The sequence below is a fragment of the Malus sylvestris genome, chromosome 8, assembly GCF_916048215.2.
Source record: "Malus sylvestris chromosome 8, drMalSylv7.2, whole genome shotgun sequence".
NCBI classification, from domain to species: domain Eukaryota; kingdom Viridiplantae; phylum Streptophyta; class Magnoliopsida; order Rosales; family Rosaceae; genus Malus; species Malus sylvestris.
Genome location: NC_062267.1, coordinates 22,907,801 through 22,931,496, shown reverse-complemented (window position 1 = coordinate 22,931,496; position 23,696 = coordinate 22,907,801). Strand labels below are relative to the sequence as shown.

Sequence of the window (23,696 nt, the reverse complement as noted above, 5' to 3'; positions counted from 1 at the left end):
TTGGATGTCCTGGCAGTATCCAGACAATGCCGTTTAACCCTGGTATTTGTACCTTTCTGGCTTCTCTCGTCTAGTGGCTTATGTTCGTACACACAATTGTTTTCAAATATAATTATAATAAAATGAGGAAAATAGTACACACACGTCATTCTTTCTCGTCCTGCGCATTAATTTTTATTTTGAGGTATTTTCCAATTTTATTTTTGAACTTATAAAGAGTTGTCAATTTTTTCCAATTATCATTTTAAACTTTTATAATTGACCAATTTCTTTTTAGAACTTTAATTTTAACCAATTACCTTCCTAAACTTTTGTGATTAGCCAATTTCCCGCTTTAACTTTAATTTTATGTTTGCAAAAAGGTAATTTTATCCTTAATATGAGCAACATATATATGTGTGTGTGTATATATATATATATTTTTTTTCACCAGTTCACTTCATACACTTTTGATTGAATTTTAGTGTTTAGGGGAGAAATTATAGCTGAGGGGATAAATTAGCCAATTATAAAAGTTCATGGAGTAAATGACTAATATGAAAGTTTGGGAGAAAATTGACAGCTCCTCACAAGTTCGGGCCGAGGAAGGGGAGGGGGAACCGGCCAATATCTCTTTTATTTTTATCATCGATTGGATTGGATACATCATACAAAAACAACAAATAAATTAAATAGAGGCGGATAGAGAGAAAAAAAGTGTGTGGTTATCGTCTCCCTAAAATCCAATAGCAATGAGAAAGTAAATAAACAAATAAATATTTAATATACACCCTATCTTCTATTTTGTTATATTATGAATTTAAATTCATGATTGTTATTGATTGATCTTTGTTTCTGATAGTATTCCAAAAGCCTGTAGTAGATTTCTGTTTCTGTTATCGAAACCACAAACAGATTTTGATTTGAGCTCAATTAAAGTGGTGAAATGGAACGTGTTAGCTAAATTAAGCTCAACAAAAAGGGTGCAATATATAACTTGCAAGAAAGCAGCAAATTAACGAAATAAACTTTCCGGTGCTTGTTGATGCTTTTTTTTTTTTTTTTTTAATAGGAAGACGGATAGATTTTCATTTCATTGAGGAAAAAACATTACAAAAGAGGAGCAAATGCTCAGTCCATTACAATGAAAAGACATCCTTAGGCGATGGGCATGATGCCATTAACTTGACGACGAATGTGGGTATAATTAAGAAGCCTCAGTGCTAGATGCTTCTTTGGTTGCTTGATTTTTAGATGTCACCCTCCCTCAGGTTATTGTGAGCACAAGAATATATATAATGTGTCAAAGTGTGTCTGCATTTTTATATTTAAAATTATGTACTTAAAGCAAGTAGTGAATTGTGCTGGTAATTAAGATTTTTTTTAACTAAATGCGTATTGGATTCAAATCCTACCTTCCCTTATTATAGCATATTTTAAATAAGAACATCGATTACATTAAACAAATAACCAAGGGTTTAGATACACTTTGTCAAACAATATTTTTCTCCATAGTTTGTTATCTTGCATTCAAGGGTGCAACAATCCATAAGTTAGGACCACAATAAGACTTTGTCAGATAGTAAAAAATTTAATCCAGTCAAAGAAAAATGAGTATTTCGTATATATTAAGTTGTGACAACTAAGTACAATGCACACAACTATAGAGGAGATATGACATTGATATTAATTAGGAGATAATTTAGATTTTTATCTTGCATTCAAGGGTGCAACAATCCATAAGTTAGGACCACGATAAAACTTTGTCAGAAAATAGAAAATCTAACCCAATAGAAGAAAAAAGAGTATTCCGTATGTATTAGGTTGCGACAATAGAGTGCAATGCATACAACTACAAAAGAGATATGACATTGATACTAATTAGGAGATAATTTAGATTTTTATCTTGCATTCAAGGGTGCAACAATCCATAAGTTAGGATCACGATAAAACTTTGTCAAAAAATAAAAAATCTAACCCGATCGAAGAAAAGAGTATTTTGTATATATTAGGTTGTGGCAACTGTGTGCAATTCACGCAACTACTGAGGAGATGTGACATGGATATTAATTAAGAGATAATTTAGCTGCGAGTGAGCGTGTAGTGAACACAAGAAACTGATCCTGGAAGGAGCACATGCATGCTATCCTCCCCATCAATGCAACTCATCTTAAGATTGACTCCATCTTCTTGAGATCCACACTCCTCCCTCACTTCCTCCACACTTCCTGCAGCTTTCTTGGTTCGGTGCAAGACTTGCAAACCTAGGGAAACTCACAAGAAAATAACCCTATTTACTTTTAAAAATTCGGCTACAATGGTACTTAACACTTAGGGCATGTTTATGTGTCCGTAATCGGAATGAGAATGTGGAATTGAATTTCGATTACGGAGTATTACGATGTTTACTAAACATGGATGAATCAAAAAAGTAGTGGGGCCTACACAATTTTTGGAATTCAATTCCTTGTGTTGGTGGAATTGAATTCCCTAGATATAGGTGGTAATCCAATTCCTGATTGTTTGGGTAATCGGAATGATATTTTTGTTTCCTTTATGCCCTCACTTACTTTTTCTATTTCCAAGACTATCCTTTATAAACCCATTAAAGTATATAAAATATTTGATTTGGGACAAGGGCATTTTAGTAATCATACAGGTTTATATTCCGATTCTGCTGAATTAGTAAACAGTTTTATGGAATTCTATTCCGATTCCAGAACATTTAAGTAAACAGCTTCAATAGGAATCTAATTCTGACTTCTCCTCGTTCCAACTCCTCCTCAATTCAATTCATTTTCAATTCAATTTCTTCTATTTTCATTACTGTTACGTAAACGCGCTATTAATGATATAGGTTTATATAAGATTTAATGTTGTAAAAATCAAATTTCTATATAATATTCAATTATCTGGTGCATGCAATACGTAATAATTTTTTTTATTATTCATTTAGTTTGATTAATTTTTTTACATGCTAGAATATTATTATTTTAGTTAACTATCTTTACTTCTAGTTGTTAAATTAAATAATTCAATAAAAACAACAGAAATATTTAATTGAAAATATGCAATGAAAAAAATTGCGTCAAAATATCATTTTCCAAAACAAACACATTCATACTAAAAGAAAAATACATGGTTTGAGCTTTTCTCCAAAATTTGAAGGGCAAGGTAGAATGTTTATTTGTTTATTTATTATTTATTATTTGTTGTTTTAAAAAACAAAAATTTATCTATTTGAGCACGTCTCGAATTCTGCTTTCTTTTTCCAGAACGTCTAGATTTTCCTTATTTTTTAAATAAAGAGTTTGTTCTACTTTTCGTACATTGGTTTTATTTATTTTAGAGTGATTATCACATTTTGATTTTTTTTTAATATTCAACTCTCCGAATTTATGTCTTTTAAAAAAAAATTCCAAGCATGTACATAAAAAATATTCGAAAGGAACAAAATCATTTTCTTCACAAAAAGGGGCTTAAAGGCACATCCATCTTATTAAAAAAATAAAAACAGTGTAAAAGAAGATAAAAATAAATAAAAACAAAGGTGAAAGGTGAGTTTAGAGTTGCACATATGTGTTTTCTAAAAATAACAAGAATAAAACTAACTAATAATACTACAGTTAAATGACATTTCTCTTCACTTGTAAATGTGATGTTTTGAGTTTAAATTTTGTGAATGACGAGTTCATTTTACCCAACTATCTGGAATTCAGGACGAGTTTTACATACGGCTTGCTGTTTGTGATCACTTAATGCCACATGCAATTGTTCGAGGAGACTTTACAAATGTGAGTGAAATAACTTTTATGAGGTCCATAAAATGTTTAACTGGAATTGATTAGAAAATCAAATGTGTACCAAATTATTCACTCAATTAATCAATTAAATTTTATGTGTGAGTACGACTGAAACTATCATGTCCCCTGATGTTACAACCTGTTCATGTTTTAAAATATTTTGCTTATTTATCTTGTACCAAAAAAGTAAATATATAATTCAACAATATTTCAAAGTTAAATTAATCATACTACGTGTAAATGCTTTTGAGAATTTTTCTAATCGCAACTTTGCACATAATCGAAACAAATAATCCTTATTGAGGCAAAGAGAAATTCATGGAGTATAATAATCTTTATTTCATAATTAACATTTTAAATACAAGAATATTAAATTATAAACAAATTTTACTAACTTTTCATCGTTTGTGGTTTGAAATGATGTTCTTTTTTTCATTCTACATTTAGTGGGGAGTAAATTGAGGCTAATCTAAAAATTGATATTTAAGATACGACCTCTTTTGGCAGATCACATGTCTCATCCTGTTAATCCACTTTTAAAATTTGATAATTCCTTCTGTTTGTTAGGAAAATGTTTGAGTTTCGCTTAATAAAGAGTTAAGATTAAAATAATTTTGTTATTTTCTAACTAAAAAGGAATTATTTCCGAATTTTTGTGGGGTCAATGTTATAAGTGGCAAAACATTTTGAAAACAATTTTTTTTTCTAACTACATTTCCCTTTATTTTTCATAAATAAAAGAAGAAGAAAAGAGAATAATACATTTTCTAAAGTAATTAAAATTGTTGAGAGATAAAAAAGTAATTAAAATGGACATTTTCTTTGTGTCTTTTATTTATATTGTTCTAGTTTTTATATATAGAAGATACCATCCTCTGCCGCTTGCCATTCCAAACTACCAACGCAAGCAAAGCGGCAAAAACCCAGAAAAACGCACTGCCAAAACAGCATAAAACCCAACCCAACCACCACAAACGGCCGACGACTCCAGCCTCACCGCAGCCGTCAGTCGAACCGCCGCCCTCAACTAAGCCCACAAAACCCAGAAAGCCCCACAACCGAAAGACTCAATCTTTATTCGCATTCCGATTTCTGGGCAATGGCTACGAATAAGTGAGGAGCTTCAGATACCCAGATGCAGAAGAAGAGGTCGGTAGCGTTGGGCTCACTGAGGAAAGTGCTAACGTGCGCCATATGCTCAATAGCGCTAGTGGCTCTCTTCTCCCTCCACGTACCTATCTTCCCTTCTTCAAGGGTCCATGACTTCTCTGACCCCTTCAAGCTCCCCACGGTAATTCATTTATTTTATGATTTCTTCTGCCTTTCTTTTCTTTTTAAAGATTTTTTTCATACCCTTTTGCCCAATCAGCGGGATTTGGTTCTGATCGTCGCTAAAAGTACTGTGGTGGTCGCTAATTATAAAGGGAGGATGTATTTATGAATCTTTAACTCAATATCTGAGTTGGGTTTTGTTTTCAGTTTCTTTTTGTTATGTTTATTGATTATCTGGGAAAGTTTCTATCAAAACTGAATTTGTTTCTAAAAAAGGACAACAAAATTGAGTCTTTGTTGCATTTTCCGTTTTATTTTTGGAAAATATTTGTTGGGTTATCTGAATTTTGAGTGTTGTATGCTTTTTTTGTTTACTGATTTTGTAGCAACATGATATTAAATACCAGAAGTTGAGCGCCGAGCAGAGCTGGACACTGGAGATCGCTCCGCCCCATCTGTTGAAAACGCCTCTGCCTTCTAGTTCTGGCAAGGTTTTATCCTGTGATCATTACTTATGCCATTGATGATTTCCTTATATACTCCATTTGATTGACAATAATTGTGTCAATAAGAAAAAGATAACCAAGGAGAATTTTGGAAGTCTCAAATTCGAGGTTGGCGTAATTAGGATATAATGTGCTGATGCCGATTTCATTTGGAGGAAGAAAAAAAAGAGAGGTTATATAACCCTTTTGTTAGGACTTGGGAGTTTGGTCCAAGTGTTACAGATTTAGATGCATTTATTGATGTGAAAAAGTTATGCATCTTTCATGTTTTTCACTCCTTTAGAATTGACAGTTAGAAGGTTCAAGTGGGATTTTGGAAACTGACAAGCTATGGAAGCCTCCATCAAATCGTGATTTTGTGCCATGCGTAGAGCCAAGTCCCAATTATACATGTAAGCTTCTGATTCAGTTCTATTGAGTAGCTATGGCGTATCATTTGGTGTTGCTAATTTCCAATATACTGTTGTTTATTCAGCTCCTACAGAGTCACGGGGCTACCTGCTAGTTAATACAAATGGTGGGCTCAACCAGATGCGTGCTGGGGTCTGTAGACTCTTCTCTAAATTACTCACTCTATGAAATTTATGTTGATTGATCACAATACAGAATATTTGTGTTGAATTTTGATCCAGTCCAAATTTTGATAATGGAATAAAAAGTTCTTTGCATTGTTTAGTCCGTTGAAGATTGTAAAAGAAGGGAAAATTGGAAACTTAAGTCTCATTGTGACAGATTAGAGTGGCATACGTGACAGATAAGTGCTGTACTCAATCTGTCACGATGTTGGAAAACCGGCATGATTTAAGTGGCAGGAAATCTTGAAAACGCACAATTTTTACCATGGTTGCATTATAGACATGACATTATGCCACTAATCTATCTATCTACATAGCTGATTGGTGTGTTTCACGAATCGTGATGATAGACCCAGAAGCCATAAAAGTGTTTTGACTCTATGTATATGTAACTTTTTCTACATATATTATCTACTATATGATAAGTGTTATGATCTGACTGTAGCATAGAGCTGAGATGTGTCGTTCTCGAATTTCAGATATGTGACATGGTAGCAGTAGCCCGTATCATAAATGCTACTCTTGTAATTCCGGAACTTGATAAACAGTCATTTTGGAATGACTCTAGGTAACACTCTCTATGGTTTGATTTAATTTCTGAGATATTCGTTCTTTTATTTCTTAGCTTTGGTGTAACTGATGCAAGAATTTGTTTCATATATTTGGTACACAGCAACTTCTCAGATGTTTTTTATGAAGATTTTTTTATCAATGCTTTAGCAAATGATGTCAAAATTATAAAAATCCTTCCTTCGGAACTAGCTACTGGTATAAGAGCGGTTAAGCATTTTAGAAGCTGGTCTGGTATGGATTATTACCAAGATGAGATAGCTGGCCTCTGGGAAGAATATGAGGTGTGGTTTCTGGAACCCTGTGGTTTATGTGATTTCTTGTGTTATTTTTCCCTTTAATTAATCATCGTGATATACGCATTGTTCTTTTCTGAAGGTTATTCGAGCTGCCAAATCTGATTCTCGCTTGGCAAATAACAACCTACCTTTAGATATACAGAAGCTTCGCTGCCGTGCTTGTTATGAAGCTCTACGTTTTGCACCTCAAATTGAAGCAATGGGAAAAGTAAATAGTCAGATCTAAATGCTCGTTTGATTTCTGGATTGCCTAACCTTTTTAGTCCTATTCCATGACTATTTTACAAATTTTTGTTTCATTAATGTTGTAGCTGTTAGTTGATCGAATGAGGTCGTTTGGTCCTTATATTGCTCTGCATTTACGATTTGAGGAGGACATGCTTGCCTTTAGTGGATGCACTAAGGATTTATCTCCAGATGAATCTGAGGAACTAAGGATAATTCGGTATGACATGGTTATAGATTTCTATCAATTTATGGATAGTCGTTTAGCTTTTGTAATGCCTGATTTTTTAGTTGGAACTTGTAGAGAGAATACCCCATACTGGAAAGAGAAGGAAATTGATGCCGCAGAACGGAGATCCAAAGGGTATTGCCCCCTAACACCAAAGGAGGTTGGAATTTTTCTCAACGCTCTTGGGTACCCCTCAAACACACCTATATATCTTGCTGCTGGGAAGATATATGGGGGCGAATCTCATATGGCTGCTCTGCGGTCACGTTATCCAATACTGCTGAGCAAGGTATGATTGATGCTTATGGTTTCTCCATTTTGTTAAATAATTGTGCCCCAAATGGAATATGTCAATATGATAAAAGACTTTTTGGAATGTCCGTGGTTGAGCTTAAGTGAACATGAAACATGGGACATTCATATTTACAGAGTATAGATGGAAAATTAACAGGACTACTGAAACAAAGGTCTACACGTTATTTAACCAAATATATTACCCACATTCATTACTACTATTCTAAACTGACTAGAGCAATTCTCCTTGGAGCTCAAATTACTCACAATTATAATTTCCAACCGATGTGTGTTTCACTATGATCTTGCCGGACATATTTTATTCAAAAAGCCGGGTACAAACTACTACAAAGAAAGGATTTACTGAAAGAAACTTTAACGGGTTGCAGTATTGCTTGCTGAGTTTATGAAGCTCAGTCATTTTCTCTGTGTTATGCTTGTCATTCATCTATTACTAAGAGGCATTTAATTTACTTTTGTTGGTTGTGATGGGTACTGGCTAACAGATGAAGAGACTGAAGGGCTGAGTGGTATTTATTTTTTTCGCTACTGTATTTTAATGGGGATAATAATATTATTTTTTTAATGGAGAGAAGGTGAGACGCCCTTACATCAATACACCAGAGGTTTTAATTTGGATAACTCGTGAAAAATCATATCATCGATTGTTAGAGGATGATTGGGGGTTGCTTAAAAAAAATCTGTTCTGATAATGTAATTAATTTGCATGGGGATTTATTGGTCTTCACTGTCAGGAAACTTTGGCATCCGCCGAGGAGCTTGAACCCTTTACCAATCATGCATCTCAAATGGCTGCGCTTGACTACATTGTTTCAGTTGAAAGTGATGTATTTATACCTTCATACTCTGGAAACATGGCAAGAGCAGTTGAAGGTCATCGACGATTTCTTGGACACAGGAAAACAATATCTCCTGACAGGCAAGGCGATTTATTTTCTGAATATATGCAGATTTGAGCTACTCCCAATATCATTTTATGGCCATAAAGAGTTGCAAACTCATTCTGTTTCTGTGCTTCTATCTGTTCCACAGAAAAGCCCTTGTTCGCCTGATTGACAAACTTCAGCAGGGAACTCTGAAGGAGGGCAAAAACCTATCAAATAGAGTTATTGAAATGCACATGAAACGGTATGATATTTCTCACCAAACGCCTTGAAGTTCCATAAGAATCACTTGGTCAAACCAATACCATTTCTGGTTATTGTGTACACAAATCATAATTTCTTGTTTTCTCAATTATTGAATGGCGTTTAAAGCCCGATATTTCATAATTGACTGTCTTCAACGGTGGTTAAACAGGCAAGGCTCCGCGCGGAAGAGAAAGGGTCCCATTTCAGGAACTAAGGGCACAGAAAGGTTTCGTTCAGAAGAACCCTTTTACGTGAACCCTTTACCAGATTGTTTGTGTAAGAAGGAATTCCCAATGTAAACAACTCTCTAATCGTCTCAGATAATAGCGAAAAGGTTTACTCTTGAGGGAAATTCCTGTGCTGGAAGGCTGGTGACACTATCTTTCTTTGCAATTTATTACAAACCAGTGTTGCGCTTGTACTCATAGGGACGCGGAGTGTGTGTATATCCTGAATTTTGGTAGCTGGCGGTGGTGGGGGTGGCAGTGGCGGTACATCATATAGCATTGATGAAGAGCAAACTGCTTGAGTAGAAGAGTATGCAGGTGAGGGAACGAGATGCCGGGGTTGGGGCTTCCATTTATGACCAAGGCAGTATATTATGAGCTTTGCAAATTTGGCCGGGTTTCTACTTTTCTAGAACTGGATAAAAATGATTCATTGGGGAGACGAAAATAGTTAAATTGCTTGTTTCCAAAAAGTTGCAAGCACTCTTCATGTAATCAGAGTAATATTCGATGCAATAAAAGTTATAGAATTTTGTTCTCTGTTTACGGTTCCTCTTTTTAGCTTAAGTCAAGAGGTACACTTGCTTACAATTGGGATGCCAATGTAGCGGTAATAGGTAACAGGGATGGCAACGGGCGTATCGAGTTTGGATGTTTCATTCGCATACCCTAAACCATTTTTTCCCCAAATCCAAAACCCGTAGAATCTTCGAACGGATTTTTCTGCGTAAGGCTAATAAACTTCTGTAACTATCCATGCCACAATTTACTTGAAAAGTCCCAACACGTGGCTTGGGCTTGTTTTAACGTGTATCATAGTTAGCGTAATAGAGTTTGGCGTAATGAATATGTATGGATTTGCAGGGGCATGACGTGATTATACAAGCATCCAGTCCATTTATCATTATTTTAATAGCGTAGCATAATTTTGAATATTTTTCTTTCTTGATTCCACACCTTTGTATGTGTCTGGGTAGTGGCGGAGAGCTAGGATTTTAGGTAAGGAGGGGCCTCACATAAATGTCAAAATAATAAATAAATAGATATTATTTACAAGAGAGTATAATACATGCTTGAAATTGTGAGCTAATTAAATTTTTGAGGCTTTAAATGATTTGTTCTATGTTGAAGTTAACATTCCATTATCAAGTCATAATTAATAAAAAATTAAAGAGGATCAAGAGAAACTAACCCTCTAATATCAAGTCAATGAAAAATGCTAAGAACCATTCTTTTAGACCATATTTTGGAGACAACGTAATGTGTCGGTTGATGATTGAATTCATTCTTTAATAATTTAAAGAAGCAGTCCAACCAGAAACTACTATATAATCATGTGGTCTCAAAATATGGGTCAAGTAGATTGAGAATTTTGAAACAAAAAATGAGAAGAATGAATTGAGAATTTGGAGAATAAAATATATGAAATTTGAAAATTTTGGTAAAAAGTTAAAGAGAACATAGACAAAATATATGAAATTTCAAGAAACGGAGGAGGAAAAACTTAAAAGTTTATTATTCTTCAGTTGGCAATGTAAAAGAATAATTTTTGATAAAACTAAACTAGAATTTAGATTTCAGTTTTAAATAAGATGTTAAATATATATGTATATATAGGAAACCTTTAATGGAAAAGATCCTCATTTTTTTTTTATAAAAATAGGGATTAGTTGTGGAGTCCACACCACATCAAACTTTAATGATCCGAACCGTCTATTTTTCAAGTTGCACCTCATAGATCATCCTTGCAAAGTATTAGCCAAATCGGAAATGTTTAAGACATCTAATTGAGTTCAAAGAAATTAACGAATAATTTTTGTTGTATAAGAAACAACGAAATTAATGAAATTTTATCTTGATAATTAAATAGACAAATGATTTTGGATTGAATTGCATTGAATTTTTGTAAGGATTATCTATGAAACGAGACTTACAAAATAGATGGTTCGGATTGTTGAAGTTCAATGTGAAATGAGCCCCACACCTAATGCCTAATTTTTGAAAAAAATAAGGATCCCTTTACATAAAAGGCATGTATATATGCATATACATAGTACTAAATTATTTAGAAAGGGTAGTGAGGGTAGGCCTAGACCTAAGGTGGCCTTAGAGTGGGATCATGATCCTCTCATGAGCTAAGCTAAGAGTGAGGATCCTTCTAGCCAAGTCTATAAGACCGTTGAAATTTTATTCGACAGTTACAATTATTATAATTTAAAAAAAAAATCTCATATTTATAGCCTGATAGGCTTGGTCAGATCCTCACCCTTGAGCTTAGGGGAGGATCCTGATCCCTTAAGAGTGGCTCTGCTCCTTTGTCTGGACTTAGTTTGGGGTATTTCATGACATTCGGGCCTCGATATTTGGTTGGATTGCATGTGACATTTTTAGGTCCTGGCAGTGTCAAATACGAGACAATATTCTGACAGATTTTTCTAAAAAGATCATTGCTCTCCCAAAATTTTAACTCAATGATCAAAACTTTGATTGGGTCCTGAAAATGAAAATTAGAAATTAACGTCAAAAATAAAATAAATACCAAATGAATTTTTGTTTCATTTTGTTTTTTTATTGCGAACTAACTAGTGCTCAAAAACAAACTAAACAACCCACCAAAGCGGCAAAAACCCAGAAAGCACACGAAAAGCAGCGTAAATCCAGTCACAAACGGCCGAGTTCGGGCGAACCGATTTAGATCAGCGCCAAAACCCGCGAACCCAACAAAACCCACAAACCAAAGCCTTCCCGTCATTTGGATTTGCAGGCGAGGCCTCTGGATGAGTGAGCTTCAGATACCAGATGCAGAGGAAGAGCTGGAGAACATTGGCGACAGTGAGGAAGGTGCTAACGTGCGCCGTATGCTTAATTGCGCTAGTGGCTCTCTTCTCTTTCTCCAAAGTCCCTAACTTCTCCGACCCCGTCAAGCTTCCCACGGTGATCTCCTTATCCGACCCATCTCTGTTGTCGCACTTTCTTATTATTTCCAGAAAATGCAGTTGCAAATTCATTCAATTTTTCGATATTTTTCTTGAAGCTTTTGTAGTTTTTACGATATGGGTTTACTTTTTTCGACAATATTAATGTTGGGTCTGTATGAAAAATGCTGCAGATTTCAATTTCGTTGTTGTTTTTGTTGTTGTTATGTATGCATTACTATTGGGTTTGTTCATTTACAAGTATGTTTGGTTCCGAAAAAGTATCAAATGATCGATACGTATATGATTGATGATTCCTTTATGCACTCCACTTGAATGTTGATATTGTGACAACCTAGGAAAACTAAAGAAGAAGAATTTGAATGCATCAACTTCATGGTTGGCGTTATTACGATTCAACGGAATAAGATATTACTGAACACATTACCTTTGGCGAAAAAGAGAAAAGAAACACAATAGAAGCTGTATATTCCTTTTGTTAGGAGTTAGGACTTGGGTCTTAATCTTGTAGACTTTAGATACATTTGTTCATGTGACAAAGTTATACATCTTTCATGTTTTCACTCCTTTAGACTTGACAGTTGGATGATACAAGTCGGATATTGGATGACAAGCTATGGAAGATTCCACCGACTCCCGATTTTGTGCAGTGTGTAGAGCCAACTCCGAACTATACACGTAAGTTACTGGTAGAGATTTATTGTGTAGCTATGACATAATGACATATCCTTGGTGTTCCTAATTTCCACTTTACTGTTGTTTATTCAGCTCCTGCAGAGTCACGGGGCTACTTTCAAGTGCGTACAAATGGTGGTCTCAACCAGATGCGTGCAGGGGTATATGAACACACTCTTTCTCAAATGTATTGTGTTGAATTTTGATCTTGTCCACATTTTGATTTTGAAATGTGTGTAGCAAAAATTCATTTATGTTAATCCCTTGAGGTTAGCCCAAGTGGTGTGACCGTGAGAGAGGGTGGGTTAATGGGTTAGGATTATGGATAGATCCAGTGTTTGATTTCTGCGAATGTAATTAACGAAAGACTTGCGCAAAACCAAGCGCAATGGCGTTTTAGGATTCATACAGCCGACCCCACTTAGTGGGATATTTAGTGGTTGTTGTTGTTGTATATTGTTTTTTTTCTCATTGATAGACTCTGGAAAAATAGTCTGATTCTAATCTCACTCATATTACTAATGTGAAACAATAATCTGATTCTAATCTGTCACATTGGGATCTCAAGTTGTATTTGCATAAAGTTTTGGGATAGGCCTTTATCCCTCTTTCTTTTCTATTACTAAATAGGGCATTTAAGCTTTGAGAGTTGTCTCATTATTTTATCTAGGTGCAGTTTGCAAATATTAATTGGTTGCTGCAATTTCTATAGTTATAAAAACATGGAGTTCATGGTGCACAATTTTGACTCGGCTGTACCTGCCTATATGTTGTGGGGTTTGGTCTGTACCTATGTAAGATTTAAGTGATAAAAACCTTAGAACTGCACAATTCTTACCATCGTGGTAGGCTACATGACATCACGCAACAAATGTATTTAGATGGCTAATTAGTGTGTTTCACAATGGTAGACACAGAAGCCATAGAATATTTTGCTTGGCTCCATGTACATGATAGTTTTATGAATATCGTCATCTGATTATTGAATGGAGCTGAAATGTGTCATCCTTGAATTCCAGATATGTGACATGGTAGCTGTAGCCCGCATCATAAATGCCACTCTTGTTATTCCAGAACTTGATCAACGGTCGTTTTGGAAAGACTCTAGGTAACACTGTCACTTATTTTACACTCTGAATTCTGTTTTATTCTTAGCTATTATGTCATTGATGCAAAAATTTGTTCCCTATATATGTTGCGCAGCAACTTCTCAGATGTTTTTGACGAAGATCATTTTATCAAGGCTCTAGCTAATGATGTTAAAATTGTAAAAAAGCTTCCCAAGGAACTTGCTTCTGGTCCCAGAGCACTAAAGCTTTTCAGAAGCTGGGCTAGTATGGATTATTACCAAGATGAGATAGCTAGTCTCTGGGAAGTGTACGAGGTGTGGTTTCTGGAACACTCTGGTTTATGCAATGTATTTTATATATTCTTTTTTGAATTAATCAAAATCATCTTGTTAAACACTTTATTCTTTTTCTAAGGTTATTCGAGCCTCCAAAGCTGATGCTCGCTTAGCAAATAACAACCTACCTCTAGATATACAGAAACTTCGCTGTCGTGCTTGTTATGAAGCTCTGCGTTTTACACCTCAAATTGAAGCAATGGGAAAAGTAAATTCTTAGATCTACATGCTAGTTTGATTTCTGGAATGCCTATTATAACTTTTTAGTCCTATTCCATCTATTTTACAATTTTATTTTTGTTTCATTAATGTTTTAGTTGTTAGTTGATCGGATGAGGTCGTTTGGTCCTTTTATTTCCCTTCATTTACGATTTGAGAAGGACATGCTTGCCTTTAGTGGATGCACGCAGGATTTAACTCCATCTGAAGCTGATGAACTAAGGATCATCCGGTATGAAAAACTTATGTTGGGAGAAATTCTGTCACGTTGGTTAATCCTTGAGCTTTTGTGATGCCTGTTTTATTTGGAACATGCAGGGAGAACACAAAAACCTGGAGAAACAAGGAAATTAATTCCATAGAACAGAGATCCAGCGGGTATTGCCCATTAACTCCAAGGGAGACTGGAATTTTTCTCAGTGCTCTTGGGTACCCACCAAACACACCTATCTACATTGCTGCTGGAAAGATATATGGTGATTCTCGTATGGCTGATCTACTATCCCGTTATCCCATACTGAAGAGCAAGGTATCATTGATGTTTATAATTGATCTTTTCTGTTTTGTTAAATAACTGAGCTCTGAATGGAATATAATGAAACTTTTAGAATGTCTGTGGCTGACCTTGAAGTTAAAATTGAATATATGACATTCCAATTTATATAGAATGTAGATAGAAAAGTATCACGACTGCTGTAGCAAGGGAGCTCGGCACATTAGTCGATCCAATATATTGGCCATATCCGTTAATACTACTTTGAACTAATTGTACTGCTACTCTTCTTGGGGGCCCAAATTACTTAGAATTATAATCTCAGACGGAATGTTATCTTGTGCATTTCACTGTCATCTGGCCACACATTTTTGTTTCTTTTAAAATCTGGGTACGAAGAAAGATTTCTCTATGGCTGTACATCATTAAAACCATCAAGAGCTAATGCCATACTCAAATTAGAATTTTATCCATAAAGTTTGAGTGGGCGTTGAGATTTTGATTTATTGGTGTGAACAAAGGTGGCGAACCTGCTGATATATGCAGTGCAGATTATCAGAGATAAAACAGATATTGATTAAGAGTCATGTGGATTGTTATGCACAAGTGATAAAGTTCTTTTAGAAATGTAGAAAATGACATCAGAGCAGCAAGTCTCCCATGTGACTAAGAAAATGATCAGGAGAAAGTCCAAATGAACATCTATATATCTATTCAATTTATCTTGAAATTTTTTGTCATTCGGACATATCTGGGTATGTCTGAAATCCTGACACATGGACTGTAATGCTGGTTTAACCATTACTGGTTTTCACTTTCAGGAAACCTTGGCATCCGTTGAGGAGCTTGAACCTTTTACCAATCATGCGTCTCAAATGGCTGCGCTTGACTACATTGTTTCAGTTGAAAGTGATGTATTTATACCTACATATCCAGGACATATGGCGGCGGCAGTTGAAGGTCACCGTCGCTTTCTTGGACACAGGAAAACAATAAACCCTGACAGGCAAGGCGATTTCTTTTTGGAATGATATGTTTTGAACTACTCCAAACACCGTGCTCTGACCAGATATGCCGCAAACTGAATCTGTTTTGTGCTTGTGTGTGTTTATCAGAAAAGCTCTTGTTTCTCTGTTTGACAAACTTGAGCAGGGAACACTTGAGGAAGGCAAAACCTTATCAAATAGAGTTGTTCAAATGCACAGGAAACGGTGTGTGATTTCTCACCTAAAGATTTGAAGTTCCATGACAATCACTTTATCCCAACCAATATCATATCTGGTTATTGTGAATTGTAAACATTCACAAGTAACGATTTTTCTGTTATCCTTATTTTTCATAACTGTCTGTGATGGTGGTTATGCAGGCAAGGCTCCCCACGGAAAAGAAGAGGTCCTGCTCCAGGACTTAGGGGGAAGGATAAGCTTCGTTCGGAAGAACCCTTTTATGAGAACCCCTTACCAGATTGTTTGTGTAGAAAAGAAATGCCAATGCAAAGAGCTCGCTAATCATCTCGGAGATTTCAAAACTACAAAATGGTTCCTCTAACGAAAAGGTTCCTGCACTGGTAGGGTGGTGACACAATCGTTCTTTACAATTTATTGTAACTTAGAAGTTTGTGTTTCGGTTGTATGCATAGGGACAGCGAAGTGTGTATATCCCGAGTTTAGATAGCTGGTGGTGAGTTGTTATAGTGTTGATGAAGAGTAAAATGCAACTACGTTCAGGTCAGGGAATGGATCGCTGGAAAGAGGGCTTTCCATTTATGTGCTTTCCAAAGTTTCTAGAGTTCGATATAGAATGATTCACGTTGGGGGATACGAAAATAGATCATTTGTTTGTTTCCAAAGGAACAAGCACTCTTCGTGTATTCGTAACTATTTGATGCAGTATAAGTGAAAGAATTTGACTCTATCTCGGTTATTGTCTGCATTTTTTTTCTTCAGTTTAGTAGAAGCCCTTCACAGTCCGCATTAGCTGCTTTAAAATTTTCAAATTTACGTCTCATGGTGTGTCTTGGAATGTAATTATGTGAATATGTATTGAGTCGCGTGATGAAAAAGAAAGAGAGTGATTGCATACGTCATAATTTTTTGCCACTGAGACCACAAATGGTTAAATCAAAATGACCTTTTAACCCCTTGTATGAAACTCTTCTAACAAAAGTAATCAAAGAAATAACAATGTGTAAATTGTACTAGAGTAATTCGGAGAAGCTTATTTGTGCTGGATTACCAAATTCAATTAACCCATGTTATAATATATGTGTTTATATTACAACTATGTGACGGTGTTACAGTTACATGTTGACACAAAACTTTGTTGTTTGGAATTGTTAGTCTTTACTTTAGACTTGGGGTTCTCATCAATATTGATCCCGTGGGCTTAAAGATAGGATAACACAATATCATAAGTCGGTGTTACTGTCACTCTCTCTCCCTCCCCAGCCTCCACCACTTGAAGAAAGACTAAAAGTGTTTGCACCTAAAATATGCAAAATTTTACTTAGGTTTAAAGCTAAAATGTGACATTTTTGGGGATTAGTGTGCAAATATACCAAAAGTTGCATGTGAGAATGTATCAAAGTGGTGGCTTTATTGTGAGTAAGGATGTTGGCAGACTTAGGAGATGGATGTGTGGTGAAAGAAACTAACTTGTTTCTTTTAATTATTAATTTATTGCAAGTGGAAGAGAGACATGTGATGGAAATGCAAGCTTGCCTCTTTTAATATTATTTCATATGCAAGCTGGTTAGTGGAGCTTCTGTCTACAAGTTCAATGTTCTCAGCAAAATCGCTTTCTCAGTACTCTATATAAAGAAGCAGACGCAAAAGAATTAAAGACACTTAACCAATCAATCAAGCAACTTTACTCAAATCAGCTCCTTAATTTTCTTGTAAACATTTACTTTTAGCCAAGCACCCTCTACTTTCCTTGTTTTTAGCTATACTGCTAACTCGATAGTATTGATCTCCTTTGTATTTTTATTTACAACCTTCAAAGCCATTCCCTAAACCACCAGAAATTGCCACTAGGCTAGAGCAACTTGCCTGATCCATTGGGAACAAGCTCGAACCTTGTATTTGGCATCCCTTTGTACTTATAATTAGACCTGGCATTTTGGATCCGATCCGACCCGACCCGTTAATATTAGTATTTGGGTGGATGCTTAACGGGTCGGGTCGCTAATGGGTCATTTTGGGTCAACCTGTTAGACCCGTTAGCACCCGTTAGTTGAGGATGTTTTAATAATTTCAGTAAAGTCTTAATAACAAAAAATAAACTCTATGCAAAAAAATAAAATAATAATAATTGTTAACGGGTGTTAACAGGTCGGATTGAACCCGACCCATTTACAGGTCTACTTATAATGCTTTGTACTTTAAATAATTACATTTCTATACAACTCATTTCCAGTCATTTAATTTACAAACAATTTACAATACCAGTCATTTATTTTCCTTTGTCCTTTACACTTCTAGCAACCTTGTCATTTCATTTACATATTGTTACATTTCTCCACATAAGTAAAGTCCTTATCTTTAAGGCAAATAGAGAACCTTGATTTGAGCCGTTCCCACTCAATGACGCAATCTCTTGGTTAGAAGTCGAACTCATGCGTGATCTCAACCGCTCAAATCTGTCTACTAGCGGCAACTAATAGTGGCACGCTCACAATCACCAGTTTCTTGTTCGAGCAAATTCCCGGCATGCCCATGAGGCTCATGACGAATTTAGGGGGTGAACAGAAAGACTATTGAATCTTGCCAGTCGACAGTGATTCTCAAAGATAGACAGTAATCAGCGCAGTGGCGGCAATGGCAATGTCCGTCGTCTAAACATTCCCTTCATTTCTACCACTTCCTCCTACCACTGCCAGCCTCAACGCCCCAAAATATCCCATTCTTTCTGTAAGTTTCTTTTGTTTATGATTTATCTGCGTCTTCTGAGAAATGAATAAAACAATATGCACTGGGAGACTGAGATGACGGTATTCCAAACTAATCACGTCATTTTATATGCGCAAGTTAAAACCCCTTAGCATCTCAGTTGCTCGTTTCTCCTGAAATGAGAAATGAGTTTTTAAATCACAAAAAGTCCTCTTGGTTTTGTGCTGTTTTCATACAGAACCAAATTGTCTGCCATTGCCTATATAGGTAATAAAATTGAAGCAGATGCTGCTGGTGAGGACAGATTTCATAGGAGGGACATTCTCAAATGTGCTGTTTTCATACAATCTTAGAGCGAGACAGCTTCGGTTGCCTTGCCGCCCAGGTAAATCCACCTATCTGGTACACCCAAAAGTGCAGACTTGTTTGAATCCTAAGAAAAGCATTGCGCGACAGACATACACAATGTGATTTGTTGCAACAGAGCTCAAAACACTCTATAATGATCATCTCTTGATGCCAAGGATTCCAAATAAACTTTAAGAAATGACCGCTGTATTTGTCGGCTTTTCTTACACTCCCCACTCCCACCTATGAAAACTCTCAAAACCAAAGAATGATCCCACAGAAATTTCCGAACAAATATAATTTGCAACATCATCCTACCTAGGTTTGGGATATATGGACTCAAGTCCGCCCATAAAGGGCCTCAATGGCTCAGGGATAATGACCGAGCCATCTTCTTGCTGGTTGTTCTCAAGTATGCATACGATCATTCGTGGTACTGCACAGGCCGTTGCATTCAGTGTGTGAACAAACTCTGGTGGAGCGAGGCTGCTTTTGCCCTTCTTAGGATTTGTTAACGCTGGTTCTGCAGAACGAAACCGGATCCCAAGACGACGACTTTGATAGTCTGTACAGTTCGATGCGCTTGATATCTGTCCGCCATTCATATTGGTTAGAAGATTTCAGAATAATCAAACAAAAACATAAATCTTTGCTACCTCAAAAAACAACTTTGAACTAGCAGTTTTATAGCCTAGCCTATGAAACCAAGAACAAGTTTTGTTCCTTTTTTCTTTCAAGGGGAGAGATCATTGCAATACCTCTCCATATCTTGCTAAACCAGGCATCCATGCTTCAATATCAAATTTACGATAAGCAGGCGCACCTAAATCCCCAGATGCCATGTCCAAAGTTCTGTCAAGAAACTCGACATTACCGTAAACATAGAAAAGTCAAATCAGCTGAACAATCAGAAGGTTGTGTAGAAGTACTCACTTGTAGTGTAATCCTAGCGATGAAAACAGGTCTTCTTCAATTCTTATGAGCTCTTCATGGTACAAATCACTATCCTCGGGTTGGCATAATATAAACATCTCCAGCTTGCTGAATTGGTGGACGCGATACAGACCCCTGAACAGAATAAAAACAATTTATCGTACGATGGACAAAGCCTACAAGTCTTACAGAATATTCTCTACTTGCACACAAGACTATGAAAAACAAAAACCTACGGGGTATAACCTTCCACCATATGGAGATATTGCCACCGCAGAAATTGTAACAAAAATTTGATTTTGGACCACTGTTTAGAAATTTAATACAATTGATAAGAATGCTTCTGCATGTCCACAAAAACAGAGACAATAAACCATGCCATATTTTGGACTGCACATAGTAGGCAGAACGCATCTTACTTAAGATTTCAATCTGTCACTTACAAGTTACAAACCGAAACTACAGAAAGTTAGATTGAAAATTGGTGTATCATTCACATATTCCACTCCCAGATTCTTGTGGATAGAAAATAAACATTGCTTACAAGAAAGCCAACCAGTGGATCCCTATCACTAGCGGGCATGAAAAAAATGCTTTCAAAGTTCAAGGCATATAACACCACAAATCATTTTGATATTCATTGACTACTATACAAAAGCCACCTCATTTGCGTTGGATAGACTGGATAATTAAAGCATGATGACATTCATCATGTTGGCATATTTGGACAGTCACAGGGATAGAAATTTCCAATTTTGCAGATGCCGTTTAGAAAAAATAGGAATATTAACAATAATATGGGACCATAACCCAAGTGGTTTGAGTATTTTTCACAAAGAAAGGGTGAACCAATTTGGTTTATGTATTCATACGCCGTTGCATTTTACTACTTGCTCGCGCTTCTTATAATTTCTTTTGTTTTCTGTTAATAAAAAATTGTTTTTTGACAGAGAAATAGATATGTTGTTGCGTTTAATTAATAATTTAAAGTAGATTAAGAAAGTGATGAAGTATAAACCACAAAGGATATATGAGGTCACTGGAAATGTTGATAATTTACCTTGATGCTGTACCTGCAGCGCCTGCCTCAGTACGGAAGCAATGGGAAACTGCCACATATTTCAGAGGTAACAATGATGCAGCAAGTATAGAATCCATATGAATTCCCCCAACAGGAATCTCTGCTGTGCCGATGAGGCACTGATCACTATCCTCAATAGAATACACCTGTTTATATTTAGCCAGAGATAAGACGACATTTTATTTCTTAGCAGACTACGAGAAAGAGAATGTTTGAACTAACCTGGGTATTTGCTCCTCGGGGTTGGAAACCACATTTTTCAACAACAGAAGATCTTACAATTTCAGGGGTTGTTAAAGGTGTGAAGCCCCTTTTCATGACTTCCAAGAGCGTCCAGTTAATAAGGGCCATCTCTAGGAGTACTGCTTCATTCTTCAGATAGTAAAACTTTGAGCCACTGACCTGTAGAAATTAGCAAAATCTTAGTTGCATAGAAAAACCCTTTCCCTTTAAACCCAATGTTTTGGAAGTAGCATAAGGCTTTTTAGATTTGATATCAGCACGACCTAGAGAATTTATGAAATCTTCCAATTTATCCCAGAAAGATCCCCAAAATCTCCAACTCAGTACAAAGTCTAATTTAAATGCTGAGACTGGAAATTAGTGGCATGATTTTCTTCATTTACTATATACTAGAGACACTTCAACACATTAAATAAGACAAAGATAGTACCCCTGAAGCAGCATCAAAATCAAAAAGATCTAGTTCCTTTCCAAGTTGAAGGTGATCCTTGACAGGAAAGCTAAACTCACGTGGGCTGCCTACCTACAAAAGGACATAGAAAATGAGGAAGAATGCAGAACGAACATGGACTACAAAACCTCTCTTGTGAGCGCGCATGTGTGTGTTAGAGAGAGAGAGAGAGAGAGAGAGAGAGAGAGAGAGAGAGAGAGAGAGACCATATTTCTTAAGGTTGAAAAATCCTCTCCGCCTATTGGGACATCAGGATGAGTCATATTTGGTATACATTGTGCTTCCTGCTGAAGCTTATCAGTAAGTCTAAGCAGGTCTTCTTCCAAAGAAAGAAGCCCTTCCTTCAGATTCTTTCCTGAACGCAAAAGCCAATAATTCTAAATAACTCAAATCTAAATCAGCATACCAAGAAAACAAAATGAATATACAAAAGAAGGGCACAATGATACCTTCATCTATAAGTTTTTGACGCTCGGATGGCTCCAACTTTCCTTTCATCTTGTTTGCCACCACATTCCTTTCCCCACGAAGCCGTTCAACTTCCTGCTTTCTGTGAGTAACAATTAGCTACATAAACTGAGAAACAAAACAACACTTCTTCAAAACTCAAAACAACAAATTTCCAAACTCTAAAGCCAATTGCACAACAGGACATAAACCCCGCGGAGCAGTTAATCGAAATACATATTGCCTGCAGCACTTGTAAAGATTCAGCAAATCAATCAATCACAAAAGTTAAAAATCTGACCTTTTGAAGACTCAGCATTTTGTGGTAGAGCTCAAGCACAAGTTCCAAATTGGCATTGGAGTTCCTCTTCTTTATGTTGGCCGCAACCGCGTCCTTGTTGTCTCTTATCCACTTGAAGTCTATCGCTGCTTTCCATTGCTGCTTCACACCTGCATCTCCCCCCAAAAGAAAAAACACAAAATATTAACAACAAAAAAACATAATTCAGCTCCAATTAATCAAAACTACAAATTGGGTTGTAAAATGATCGAACCCTTTTCATCCGGGCTTGTTTCTTTTGGGGTTGCGGTAGCAGTTGCCTGTGCGGCCGGGGCCGAAAGGCCTCTGACGAAGAAGGGCAGAGGAAATGGAAATCGTTGTCTGCGGCTATGGTGGCAGAGGAAGGTTTGGGAAAAGGGTTTGAAAACGGAGCGGAAAGAAGAAGAAAATGAGGGTGGAGGAATAGTGGCGAGCTTCAGGGTTTGCAAGGTTGTCCCGCCCAAACCCATTGTTCAGCTGCAGACCGCAGAGCGTGCAAAAACCTGCTTGAATGGGTGCACCGTGAAAAAAAAGAGTGCTTGGAGAGCATGAAGGGACTAAATTTATTCCCAATTTTTATTATTTCTAAACCATTTTATCGACAACTTTTCTACATTTTGCATGCAGAACAAAAGAAAGAAAGTATAAACAACCAAAGAAACAAAAATGAAGATATTTCAGAGCATCTTCAAAGGAGATGTCAACTGGAATGCTACTGTGCATATTTGACATCAAAATCTTTCTAATCGAAATGTTATTTGCTTATTAGATTTGAATGCTTTGTGATTTGAAATCAAATATGACATCAATGTCACAAAATATCTGTTTCGTTATGAACATCGACGACAGACAAGGAGTGCCAAGTAATGATCAATTGCCCAAACATTATGGGCCAAATATTTTGAGCTCGTTTATAAATAATTTTAAAATGGCTGATAACGCTTTTGGTGAAAATAATTTTGAAACCAATCTTTAGTAAAAATACAAGTGCTTTGGAATCTATTTGTACCATACTTGACCAATCCTGAAACTACTGAGCACCGGTCAACGTTATGCCGTCAAGGACCCAGAAGAGTTTCCCTCCAACCAAGAGGCCAATCACAGCGCGACACGTGTCGACATCAGA

At 36.2% G+C, this 23,696-nt stretch overlaps 3 protein-coding genes across 6 annotated transcripts; 2 read left to right on the top strand and 1 right to left on the bottom strand.

The window, feature by feature from the left end:
- Window positions 1–4,650: 4,650 nt before the first annotated feature.
- On the top strand, window positions 4,651–9,670 carry LOC126633215 (O-fucosyltransferase 7-like). 2 transcript variants are annotated; one of them, XM_050303787.1, is made up of 12 exons: window positions 4,651–5,073; window positions 5,462–5,545; window positions 5,853–5,952; window positions 6,036–6,103; window positions 6,615–6,703; window positions 6,809–6,989; window positions 7,084–7,212; window positions 7,316–7,449; window positions 7,534–7,747; window positions 8,508–8,692; window positions 8,806–8,901; window positions 9,073–9,670. In XM_050303787.1, the coding sequence occupies exons 1-12, from the start codon at window positions 4,918–4,920 to the stop codon at window positions 9,200–9,202; spliced, it is 1,566 nt and encodes a 521-aa protein (XP_050159744.1). In that variant the 5' UTR covers window positions 4,651–4,917; the 3' UTR covers window positions 9,203–9,670. The 2 variants fall into 2 exon arrangements, with proteins under 2 accessions (XP_050159744.1, XP_050159743.1); XM_050303786.1 differs by having other exon boundaries at window positions 5,441–5,545.
- A 2,003-nt stretch (window positions 9,671–11,673) lies between these two features.
- On the top strand, window positions 11,674–16,772 carry LOC126633224 (O-fucosyltransferase 7-like). Its single transcript, XM_050303797.1, has 11 exons — window positions 11,674–12,064; window positions 12,648–12,744; window positions 12,835–12,902; window positions 13,761–13,849; window positions 13,945–14,125; window positions 14,226–14,354; window positions 14,464–14,597; window positions 14,684–14,894; window positions 15,680–15,864; window positions 15,974–16,069; window positions 16,225–16,772. Exons 1-11 carry the CDS (start codon window positions 11,930–11,932, stop codon window positions 16,364–16,366), a joined length of 1,467 nt encoding a protein of 488 aa, XP_050159754.1. The 5' UTR covers window positions 11,674–11,929; the 3' UTR covers window positions 16,367–16,772.
- Window positions 16,773–19,219: 2,447 nt separating this feature from the next.
- Window positions 19,220–23,181, bottom strand: LOC126633216 (serine--tRNA ligase, chloroplastic/mitochondrial-like). Of its 3 annotated transcripts, XM_050303788.1 has the most exons (10): window positions 22,806–23,181; window positions 22,553–22,701; window positions 22,254–22,347; window positions 22,011–22,159; window positions 21,784–21,876; window positions 21,333–21,512; window positions 21,090–21,256; window positions 20,030–20,164; window positions 19,855–19,948; window positions 19,220–19,686 (listed from the first exon to the last, which is right to left on the bottom strand). In XM_050303788.1, exons 1-10 carry the CDS (start codon window positions 23,038–23,040, stop codon window positions 19,411–19,413), a joined length of 1,572 nt encoding a protein of 523 aa, XP_050159745.1. In that variant the 5' UTR covers window positions 23,041–23,181; the 3' UTR covers window positions 19,220–19,410. The 3 variants fall into 3 exon arrangements, with proteins under 3 accessions (XP_050159745.1, XP_050159747.1, XP_050159746.1); XM_050303790.1 differs by lacking the exon at window positions 22,806–23,181 and having other exon boundaries at window positions 22,254–22,354; window positions 22,553–22,697; XM_050303789.1 differs by lacking the exon at window positions 22,806–23,181 and having other exon boundaries at window positions 22,254–22,380; window positions 22,553–22,695.
- Window positions 23,182–23,696: the final 515 nt, after the last annotated feature.